The following is a 12,431-nucleotide window of genomic DNA, read 5'->3' on the forward strand; positions in this document are numbered from 1 at the left end:
AATCGAATCGAATCGAATCGAATCAAAAAGCAACTTTTCAAATATTTTGGGACACCAAATTAACCTATTTGAAAATGGGTCAACGAACAAAACAAAAACCAAGGAGACCCAGGAACATGTATAAAAAGCTTGAATTTAAAACCTTGATGGTCGCAGTCACACCTGATGTATTTAAAAAACAATTTAATCTATTTCCCTTGATTCTTTTGAAAGCCCCGTCATAAATTATCCAACACCAGGTAATGTCTTTTTCAAATATACTAGAAGAAAATTTAACTTTTGCTGTAAGTTCCTGAGTGCAACATAATTTCATTAGCAGGTCATGAACTGAGCTTTGAGACTCTTTTTGTTCGGTCTGATATGAATCTTTTTTGCATCTTTTCCAGATTGTATTAAAATGTTTTGAAATACACACCTGGGAATTGAAAAAGAAGAGCTGTACTCTCCTTTCTGGAACAAATATGAAGTTCATTATTTGTTCCAGATAATGACTCCATTTCATGAAGATGTACATCTTGAAACTCTTTCATTTTTATTTTTTCCCCTACTCTTGGATATTTATTTCAGTATAAAAACAGAGAAAAAGTTTAGGCTAGTTTTACAACCTCTTCACACGAACTTGTAATTGTTCTGATAACAAAACACAGACTTAGAGGAGCAGGAACACATTATGGTAACTAAACAAAACCAGGCATGTCATTAGTTTCCCCTGTGTGTGTAGAGTATGGGTTGTCTGTCACATGTATACAAAACACAAATGTAAGTGATGTCACCACAGTCTTTAGAATGGGCTGTTTTTTATCTTTTTCAGTGTTAGTTAAAGCGGTGCTATGCTGGCAACTAACATTTACTGTTAACATAACAACATTTTCATTTTCTCATCAAAAAATGTCCTCTTTTTTTCAAAAAACAATTTGAATATTATATATTATTCATGTTATATATTATTTTTCATTGAACTTCTAGTTTTTTCCTATGTTTTTCTTTCCATTTTACAGGTGTAACAACTTTCTCCCCCAAACATTTTTCCCGAAATCCTTTAAATTCCTTGTTATAGTCTGTTTATTTCAGCGCAGATTAAACATAGCCCTTTCTGTCCAGATGCATTAGTTGCTCTTGTTGGTTTAATCTAATCTGCAACAGACACCTTATCGTCAAGATCAGGAATAATCAGTCTAGCTTTGTCCTGACAGCAAGGGGGCAAACTTAAAGCAAAGGGACCCTGGGGCGTCCTTTCTGTTGGTTCCATAAAACAAATTTACTGACAAGGACATGACTTTCCAAGTTGGTCGTGGTTTAAATAGTAAAAAAGTGACCACACAGATACCTTTAATTTGTGTTTTCTTTCCTTCTTTTACCTCTTAGCAAAAAGTATTTATTATTATTAAGTATACTTGAGAATAAGTATATGGCATGTATACTATAGTCCAGGGGTCTGAGGGTCCAGAACCGCATGTGGCTCTTGTTCAGTTTAAAAAAAGTTTAAAAAAGTAAACCAACTTAGCTCTGATTTATTTTGGATCGTTGGATTTACAAATTTCTGGCTCCACGAATAGTAAAAGTAAGTTGTGTTTTTTTTATCATTGCCGACTTAACACTGTAATGCTGAATTGGGAGGATTTTATGTGACACAATGTGTCTTTTATTTTATTTTTAATTATTGCAAAAATAAGCGATAGCTCTTTTTTATATATTATAAAAGAAACAATAACATAAATACAAATAAGCATCTTATACTTTTTTTAATAGTAACATTGTGGCTCCTATTGGGGGTGTAGTCAGTGAGAAATCAACCTGAATGGCGCTTTACATGTTGACAGTTTTTGCCCCCTGCTAGTTTTTTTTAATTTTGACTAATCCAAGCTAAGTGCTATCCTAGGCACTTTAACATTGGGAATTGGGTCATCTAGACCCACTAGACAGTGCAGTGAACTTTTTTCTTCAATGATTTGTGATCTTCACTGGTGTCCATGGATTACATGAAATCTTTCCACCTTTATCCACCTTTGTCATGGTAGGGAGAACACGTCAATGTGAGGGTGGGATCATCTAGCATAGCACAAGGGTTAAAATAGATCAAAAGATGATCAGAGTGGGACTTTAACAACACATAGCAGATTCTTTTCTTTGTTGTTTTTCTGTGCCAACTGCAAACTGTAAAAGTTGAATTCTACAGCAACAAATCCTGCTGGATTTCCAAAGGCCACCCTGCAGATCTGCTCTTATCTCAGCCTCACCAGGTTCCTCCTAGCAGGGACAGATGGCAGCCCATTCATGTGCAAACCACAGACTGAGCTCCGATTGTCCTGAGGACATCTTCTGTCTTACAGTCAGCCTCCCCCAACCCAAAGAAAAAGCTAGTAAGTGACTTCATTTACATTTATTAATTAAGGCTTATAATGAGCTCAGCATGCTGGTGCATTCGGCTGCTATTATGCAAACTGCAGAGCCGTGTTGCATTTCGGATTAACTTCAAGTGTGAGCCTGCGAGCAGATAAGAGACATAATTAACAGATATTCAAAATCCTCCCGGCCCCACTGGGGAAAAAAAACTTGCAGCAATAATGATGCAATAACAATGCTAAGGAATCAAATTCAAAACATTCTGTTTATAGAAGTACAAATTGTACAAGCAAAAAAAAAAAAAAAACCGAAAAGCATTCATTTTTCACTGAAAAATAAAGGTTTCACCTACAAGGTGCACATAAAATCAAATGCACAAAACATGTAAACACACTTACATTTTTGATTGTATAAATTAGGACAAATGTTTGCAAAACTAAAGTGGAATGATCTCTTTGGCGTTTGTTGATGTGTAAATGTTCACTGTTGAGAGCCAAACCTCAGAGCGTTTGTCTAAAAGCTCGCACGCCTTTGTTATCTTCAGGTTTCAAACCCTGAGATGCAGCAGTTCCTCCAGTTACTGCTCAGGATTAAAGTATTACTACAGGATTGAAGCCTAACAACAAAAACTAACACATGCCACATAAAAAGGCCACGTATTGAAAAAAAAAAAAAACATGTCAAGGTTTTTTCCTTCCTAATTGTACCTGAAGGGAAATCCTTTTAAAATGGTTGGCGGAGGAGCAAGCTGGCAGTCAGCCTTATAAAAACTTCACATTCACTCGCTCGCTTAAAAAAAATAAAAGTCTAGAAGCAAGCTGCAATTCAAAAGGGGTGCGGGGGGGCATTGCTGCAATGGCAGAGCTGGCTCTCATCCCGTTTGGTCTGCGATGCGTCACAATGAAGGAGTCTCCAGAGATTTCTTCACGTATACCTCTGATGAATCATCGGGCACCAGGTGACTAAAGCTGCGCTTGAAAGAAGCGAGGAGGCGACCTGCAGAGGAAACAGATGCGGTCAACGTGTATGAACTCGCTGTATTTCAAGTTTATGAATACGTTTTAAAACATTAAAAAGAGAAACCTGCCGTTAGAAGTCTATGTCATACTGGGTTAATTTGACTTTAAAGATTTGTATGCAATAAAATCTACATTTTACCACAGTAAATGAATAACTTTGATCTCCAAAAGTAGGTTTAAAAATATATTTTTTTAATCCAATAACTCATTCTGTATTTAATTTTTGACCAACAAACAACATACTACTATTTATGCCACTGTTTTTATTCTTACTCATGCAATTTGTTTCTCTAGCTGTCATTATTGTTGTTGGGCTGCTGGAACAGCACAATTATTATGGTAGATCTGTAAACCTGTCCATGTCTTCTGCCCCGTCAGAGTGAAGCTGCTGCACTGAGAGTGGGAGTTGCAGACATGAGCTGCCTCTTTGGCACCGTGGACGGACAGTACGCAGCCGTGCTGGCTGTAGGAGGGCCAGCAGCGGTAATCCACGTTCCCGGAGGTTCCCACACCGCGCATCACAGTGTAGTCTAACCAAGAAAGAGAGACGTCACTGAACATGAGGCCAAAGGGAATTTTTTATGACTATGTCATTCTCTGAAAATCACATGGAAATTTATAATAAAACATGAAAAAACTGCATTCTCTGTATAAAAAAACATTACGATTTAGTTCAATTTAAAGGCCATGTCACACAGCCACTATGGACATTTTGTGCATATTGCACAGAAGAAAACTGTTCATACATGAATACATGTGGAAAAAGTAAGACAGTTGTGGTCTGTGTGTGAAATTTTCACAGATGTATCACAGATGAACCACGTTAAAACCACTTAAGTAGTACGAATAAACCACGGAAAGAACATGTAGGTCATTGTAGAACATGAACGGTGCGTCATTACTGTGCTATTTAGTAATTCATGCATCAATTATGTGATTTTAAAGTGATTTGTGCGGCGTTGATGCGATATAAAAGTCATACATCGGTGGAAAGCCACAAGTTTGCGCATGTATCTCGTAAAAAATACTGCACAACTGCATGAGATTAGCGCAATAATTGAGTATAAACTATGTAAAATAAGCGTAAACTGCGTAATTTTCGGCCGACCAAAGTATTTTTGAACAGCTCAAAACCGAATTCACGTAAAGAATCGTCGGCCGAAACCCTCAACGGACATCTGCGCACATCGACGAATGACGAACGCAAGAAACACTTAGGAATTTCACACAAGTATCATGAAAGACTGGAATTTTATACATTGAAAATGCGCAAAATGTTAGTAGAGCCTTAACATTTATCCTGCAAGCAAATCCAAGCATTCACCAATTCTAAAAAGTTATACCAAAAAACTTGAACAGTTTTAGTTTTACTGCAGTTTTTGCTGAGATATTACTTTGAAATGTTTGACACGTCAACAAATGTGCAATTCCCCTTTAATTTCTAAGCCTGGAGTTCACTTCCCTCCCTCCAAACATTTGTGTTACATTCATCATTATAACTCCCCCAGTCAGGCGTCCCGAGGACCGGGCCTTAAATCATCTGCTCCACATTAGCCGGAGCCAAGACACAGAAACACACATTCGTCTGCACACATTTTCCAGTAATGGACAAAAGCTTCATCTGGGGGGGGGGGCACATGGTTTAAACTGCTAACCTTTCTAAATGGCAAAACACAGCCTGCGCTTGCATGTGCACAAGAAAAATACAACAAATGGGGGTTCACATTCAGAAAACGGACAAATCTCATCTCCTTTTTACACATTTTTAAATCTCCCAAAATGTAACCAGATATTCTTAGGATTGAGGCTCCCACCCTCCTTACAGCTGGAGAATGTATTTCCACATTTGGATTTCTACATTGGATAAAGATATTTCTCAAACGAACAAACAAATTTGTTGAGTTTGGTGAAAATATTTCACTGAGCTCCACCATTCCCTGAATAGCCATTGCCTGAATTACGCAAAACCGTAAACCAACCTAAGTTCATCTTTTACTCCTAACTCGCCTTAGAACAAAATGTACTGATAAGAAAAATGCCAGGCCGACACACAATTTAACAACAATGTCAAATTTTATGTTGTGTATACGGTGCACATAATGTTAAAATTACATAATTGAATCACGAATCACTAATAAATTCAGGCTTTAGCGTTGATAAACATGTTCTTTGCGTGGTTATTCATATTCCTGCCGTGGTTTTAACATGGTTCATTCGTGATACATCTGTGAAAATTTCACACACAGACCACGACTTTTCTAATTTTTTCCACGTATATTCATGTATGAACAATTTTCATCCGTGCAAATACGCGTACAGTTTAGAGCCAAATCCGTATTTTTTCTACGTCACAATTACACTTTTTTTCTAATGCCATTTTTGTGTCTGCTCCTGATTCACAACGATTTGGATAAAGAAAGACTCAGAAATGCAATTTTGAGCTTAATTTTCTTATGTCCTCCATCATCAGTGAAATACCACAAGAAACATGTTAAAAACACCAAAGTTATTATCAGAGTGTGTCTTAAATAAAGTCCACTGCCACTTTGGCTTGACCTAACGGCCCCGTTTTCATTGTTTAAATGACAGTTGGACATTTTCGGGAAGATTTTACTTGCTTGCTTGCTAGATGAGGTCAAGATAAGACAATCGGTGCTGGCTGGCTTTTAGCACAGAAGACTAGTCAGGGTTTTTTATTTTGTTGTAACAGGAAACAAAAAAACAAAACGAAAACCAGCAGGCTGGTCTGCCACCTCGTGAATACCTCAGTTTTAGTTAACCTTAAAAATGTGCAGAAATAATAAACAGACATTTTTTTTAGCCTTATCACACGCTCAGCAGCTGCAGTTGCACCACCTCCTTGTTAAAGCTCAAACACTCCCTCCCTGTGTCAGTCAGGGTGCCCCAGTCTCTCCACCCTCGGACCTGTGATTAAACTGACAAAGCGCTGCTATGTAAACAGTCCGGCATCTGGGGGAGGGAAAAATGTCTTCGCAGGAACGCCAGCCGCCGTTCTGTTATTAATATTTCATGCTGCTGAGAGGAACGGCGGCATGGTGAGTGGAATCAAGGAGAGAAGAGGAGGGAAAGAGGCGGAAAGTAAAGAAAAATAAAGTATCAAAAAGGTTTTTTTTGAGGATTGGATTTGTAAAATTGAAAAATATATGTTGTCTTTGTATTTTTATGCTTCATAAAAGGAAGAAAAAAGAAAGAGGAACTAAAACTCTACGCATTCAAGACCAAGTTCTTTTAATTTAAAAAATAGAATTAATTCCTTCCTGTTGGTTGAAAATATCGTGTTCCTGTGACATTTTTCTTTTGATGGAAGACATATCTGAACTGAAAGAGTTTTTATTTGGGATTAGAATGATTGTTTTACATGGTACATGCTTTTTTGTCTTTTTGTTTTTTATATATATTGTGACTTGTAAAAAGCTCCTTGCGACTTCAGTTCTGTGAAAAGTGCTTCATAAATAAAATTTACTTACTTACATCAAGGAAATAAGCTTAAAATTCAGAGTATTTATTTATTTATATAAATCCTTAGCCGACAAACAAATACTGTGTGGAAAAGAGCATATTCGTGACCTAGAAAATTCGCTGGGCGGGCCACAAACTCCATGATCCGGGATGTTAATAAGGAAGGGAAGAGGGGGCGGAGTTGCACTGCACACAAATATCTAATGAAATACTATGGGAAAACTTTGAAAACAGCTGAAAAGATGATGGGAGTGGGTCTTTAGAGGAGAGATTCTATATTTTCCCCTTTTAGATAATATAAAAACAGAGGTTTTTTTTTTATGGTAAAAGCAACCAAAAATCACAAAAAAAGGGCAGGAAGAAAGTTTCCAGGAGAGCTTTACAAAAAAGTAGCCTCCATTCCACCAGCACTGACCTCTGAGTATGGATGGAGGTATGTTGTCCAGGTGTAGTCCTGATTTATACAGGTGGAGGATGTGTTCGAAGGCCTCCAGCGTCTGATTGACATCAGCTGTCAGTTCGCCTGGACAAACATGAAGAAGTAAGTAGCAGGTCTGAAGAGCTTCCGTGCACTAATAAACCAGATTCTCGGTTTTCCTCCCCCATGCGATCCCAACAGATAAAAACTCCAAAGGAACACGGCTTTGAGCTCATTACAAGAGGCATCCTGACAGGGGCATGCCGATACACGACGCTTGCATAATGGAAGGACTCGCTTTCTGATCTTCAATAGTTAATCACGTCAAGATGAGTCCCGTCCTCACCTGTGGTGTTCATGATGTGGTCGACCAGGTGTGTGAGCCTGGGCGGGGCCTGGTGAGGCAGCAGGTAGGTGAAGAAATACCTGCGGCCAGTCAAGAAACAGCATTCAGGAACGGATCAAGGAAGACAAGCCCTGTCAAATCACGCCGGCAGAACATGATTTTTCTCACTCTGCTTGCTCCTCGGATGACCCATAAATCCTCAAACCCAGTAAATCCTGATCCACTTTTCCACCTGTTTGTCTTTACTACCCTCCGTTAAGTGTCAACTTAACCTGTTTTCAATCGATCACACATCCACCGTTAGGGCAAAATGTTTATGAAGCACCTGTAGGCGTTGTAGATGTTCCTCTTCTCGTTCCGACGCTCACACAAGCCCTGAGCCGAGCAGGGCAGAGAGAAGTTTCGCTGCGGAAACTGCAGCGTGCAGTCTTCGTCCGTCTGACAGACCGTCTCCTTCGGGCTCCCGTCATCCAGGTCTGTGAGCTTCAGCTCGCCGGACACGGTGACAAACTGCTGCGGCTGGAAGTCCAGCAGGCCTATGGAGCCCAGCGGGGACCGGGACAGGAAGTGAAGCAGCCGGACCAGGTCCAGACACACCTGGAGGTCAGAGATGAGAACACCTGAATACCTGGACTGGGAAACTCACATAAAGGAGTTTTATAAGAACATTTATGATGTGAGACTTTCAAAATACACTTTTTTTGTGTTAGTCCAACTCCAGTCATCTTTTGATCTGTTTTCAAGGCCTTCGCAGTTTTTAACCCTTGTGCTATCTTAGCTGACCCAACCCTGACATAGACATGTTCTCCCTACCATGACAAAGGTGGATAAAGGTGGAAAGATTTCATGTAATCCATGGACACCAGTGAAGATCACAAATCATTGAAGAAAAAAGGTTCGGAGCACTGTCTAGTGGGTCTAGATGACCCAACTCCCAATGTTAAAGTGCCTAGGATAGCACAAGGGTTAATACATGATTATACATTTTTTAGCCAAAACAATAAATCAGAGTCATTTTCTAGGACAGTTTCTGCAGAGCTGCAAAAATCCCATCATCCATCAGTTTACAGTCAGATGATGGGATCCAGTCAAAAAATATGCCACAAGAACTTGTTAGAAACACCAAAAACACGATTTTCATCGGAGTGGGTCTTTAGGACAAAGTATTCAACAACAATAAAACATAAATGGGTATTTATTTTTCTCGTTTTAAGTATTTAAACAGCCTATTTTCATCTTATTTTTCTCAACTTTGTCTTATCATTTTTGTCAAGGTTTCATCACTGAACAAAGAACAAACAAAAAAACATTCAAACATGAGCCAAAGATAATAAAAATTCAGAAACTGAGAAAACTTATGGAACTATGTTCAAACAATCTTGACTTGTGAAGAGTTTTTTCTATTCTTTTGTGATTTTGTGAATATTTATTATATTTGTAAGTGGTACGAATGTATGCGAATGATATAGTAAGATGGGGGGGGGTTCAAAAGATTTTTCTCAGCCACTCGTTGTTTGATCACTTTCTGTTTATCATTTTTATTTAACTACAACAAAAAATTCAGAAAAATCTTTTTTCTAATTTACGATGAATAATTTTACTTTGTGCTTGAAAATAAAATGATAATGTTGTGGAGCCTATTGTTGTCCCTTTTCAAATATTAGGGAATCAACATGAAGTTTTGGATGCTTCTGTCCGTCACTGCAAACATAGCTGCGGTGTTTGGTAATGCTCGGATGTCACTCGGTGGGATGAAGGGTACTGGATGAAACCAAACACCCCTGGATTACTGCAGCTGAAAGGAGGGGGGTGGCCCCTGCAGGCCGGGGGTCCCGTCATGCCCTGCTGTGGGTGACGCAGCAAAATGAAACCCACAATGTGGAAAACAAAACAAAAAAAGCCACAATTTTTTTTTCTCCCTCTCCTCCACCTCCCACCCCTTGTTTCTTTCAAATGCAGCCATGCACAAAGACGGGTGCATATCTGGATCACTGGAGTGTAAATTCAGATCCTGCTGACTATCGCTGGGAGTGTACCTTCGATGGGGGGTGGGGGGTGAGCTAAAACCGTGCTTTTAGGTAGGTGGGTGGGAGATGACACCCCAGCTAAAGGTGGATTAGCTCCAACGTCATGTCAGTAGGGAAAATGTTGAACGTTTGGAGGGTTTCAAGCATCTTCGACGCATAACTTCTGCCGGCCTACCCTGAATCTGTCCTCCCAGGGGCTCTGGAGAAGCTGGATCATTTGGAGAGGATCCCCCCACTCCAGAATGACTGCCAGACGTCCGGCCTCGACTCCTCGTCCTCCCTGGACTCCCGCACAGTGACCCTTTAGCTGCAGAGAGGAAAGAAGGAGGCTTTGTTAAAGCGGTCGGCCGTTTCAGTCACTTTGTGACAGAAAAGGAAAGTTTGAAAGGCTGAAATGTGACAAACAAGGGATTTTTCCCTCATGAAATCATTCACAGCTAAAACTGTCAAGACAAGCATGTGAATTCAGTTCACTTCTCAAAATTGGCTGGAAAAGTTTTAATGAAGAAACTCATGATAGCAGGCATTGTGCTCGCCTGCCAAATTTGACCCAAGGGTCACAGCAGGGACAGGGAATTTAATCCAATTAGAAGAAGCTCAGTGATACAGACAAAAAAAAGTGAATTTAATTATTTTGTCTATATGTAGATGTAATTTACGAACCAGAGCTCACAAACTATAATAAAAAAAATGACAGTTTACCTTTATGATGTTTGGATGCTGCAGTTTACGCAGGAGGATCATCTCCTTCTTCAGTTTGTAGGAAACCAGCTCCCAGCAGCCCTCGGGATCCTTGAACTCCTCTAAGCACCTTTTCATATCTACGCCCTGTTCATTGACCAGCTTTAAGGCCACAGACTGACCTCCAGCCAGGCTCGCTTTAAAAACCAGCTTGGTGTATCCCGAGCCGAGCACCTCCAGCGCCTGCATGTCCACCAGAGCCTCGCAACCCACTTCATCCAGATGCGCCTCCGTGGAGCCAAGCGTGACCTCACTAGTGGAACCCACGAGAAGTCGACTTTCAACCCCTGATGGTTCATTGCCAGCCTCCTGGTGGAGCAGCGGGATGAGTTCTCTGCGTCTCTCCTTCAGCTGGCAGAGGAACGCGTCGCGCAGCAGCTCCTCTTCATCACCAGCAGCAGCTGCGCCGGACAGTTTGGCTCCAAACTGCTGCACACTGCTGATCAAGAGCAACAGCAGCGCGCAGAGAACCACAAAGGCCAGAAGGGCAGCCACGCGTAAAGAGCCGATCATCTCCCTTTTGGCACGGCCGCCGCGCCACCGCTGGAAGGACGCACAGCCGCGGGCTGAGGCCACCACTTGCTCCCAGTTTGGGGAAAGTCTTTCTGCAGGAGAAACGTCTGGTTACCCGTCTCCACCACCTCCCAGAAACTCCCTCTGGAGGTGTGTCCTGTCTGCGCGAAACTTTACACCCAATGGACAAAATAGCAGGAGCGCACAACCTCATGCTGCCATCCAGACCTGACCATGATAGCTAAATAAGTCCAAACCTTTTGCAATAAATGAACAAAATAAAGCACGCAAATAAGCCCGTCTCACACTATAAACATACATTTTTTAAAATATTTTAAATTAATTGATCTAAAAATTCTAGTTTTTCCCAAATTTTAAAATTTTTATTCCTTAAACTAAGGTTTTGCAGTGCTGAAAAAGTTATATGAACTTTTTTGGACAAACACAATGTTTGTCACTTCTACAAAGTGTCCGCCAGGTGGCAGCAAAGCACATCCTACCAGATCTTAACATTCCCTTTCTAACAACCCACCCCAAACATGTTCACAATGAACAAGAAAAGCAAAATTTTTGATCAAAAATATTTTTCCAAAGCAAGAATAAAGTTAGATTACAAAATAACTCACCCAGAAATATAACTAAAAAAACAAACAAACAATTGAATTGCAACTTTATGCACACTAAAAACGTCCAAAATAACCCAAGTGGGCTTGTTTTTGACCCAATTAAAAGGCTAAAAAGAGATCTTACTTTTTGCAGGTTTATTTTAACAAAACATAAATTGGGTTGAAAAATTAGGATTGCTCCAAAAAGGAACCCAAAAATATATACCAACATGAATAAGCCAAGAATTTTGTCTAAGAAATAACTGAAGTGTGCATGACTGAACTATAAAGATACAAACAAATCCCCTTTTGCAGCAATGAAATTGGTGCAACAGAATGAGGACAATTTAGTATTGAAAGTAAATAAAGATAAAAAACCTAATTAGTTTAGCATTTTTGACCTTTTTAACAAATTTTTGCTTCTGATTTATTCCTGAATTTGATTGAGTTGCTGTTTTCATTGAAAGACACGTTTTCTACTCTCATTTTGTTTGTTTTCTGCCCAGTGTACCCTTGCGACTCTCTGGGCAGCCGACTATTTTTGTGTCACATCTTGAAGCAGCTCTGCAGCTGTAATGAAGCCTTTTCTTCCCCCCGTCACCGTTCACAGGCAGAAATCTGCCACAGGAAATTACCATGGCTGCCACCACCGTGTACCCGCCACAAGCCAAGCCCTCTCCTCAGCTTCTCATTATATGTATGTCTGGCATACAGCCTGTCAGGCTGGGGAGGTGTGTGGATTTGTATCTTCCCCTCAGTGTAAGTTAATCAGTATTTGAAGTCAACAAAGCATTAGCTTTATCAGCTGCCTCACAGGCTGCTCAGAAAACTCCACGTCAACCAACAACCTCACTGCTTTTGGGTCAACTCTGTGAACCGAGTTTCTCAAAAACATCCCAGAGACTTCATCAGCTGCAGGTGGAAAAACATGGACTCTCA

General features: G+C 40.2%; 1 protein-coding gene across 1 annotated transcript; it reads right to left on the bottom strand.

Moving 5' to 3' along the window:
• Positions 1–2,365: 2,365 nt before the first annotated feature.
• Positions 2,366–11,130, bottom strand: pkdccb (protein kinase domain containing, cytoplasmic b). Its single transcript, XM_004082543.5, has 7 exons — positions 10,336–11,130; positions 9,809–9,940; positions 7,932–8,203; positions 7,607–7,686; positions 7,258–7,365; positions 3,716–3,892; positions 2,366–3,339 (listed from the first exon to the last, which is right to left on the bottom strand). Exons 1-7 carry the CDS (start codon positions 10,885–10,887, stop codon positions 3,239–3,241), a joined length of 1,422 nt encoding a protein of 473 aa, XP_004082591.1. The 5' UTR covers positions 10,888–11,130; the 3' UTR covers positions 2,366–3,238.
• Between the last annotated feature and the right edge of the window lie 1,301 nt (positions 11,131–12,431).

The sequence above is a fragment of the Oryzias latipes genome, chromosome 22 (genome assembly GCF_053564925.1).
Source record: "Oryzias latipes strain Hd-rR chromosome 22, Olatipes_Hd-rR_3.1".
NCBI classification, from domain to species: domain Eukaryota; kingdom Metazoa; phylum Chordata; class Actinopteri; order Beloniformes; family Adrianichthyidae; genus Oryzias; species Oryzias latipes.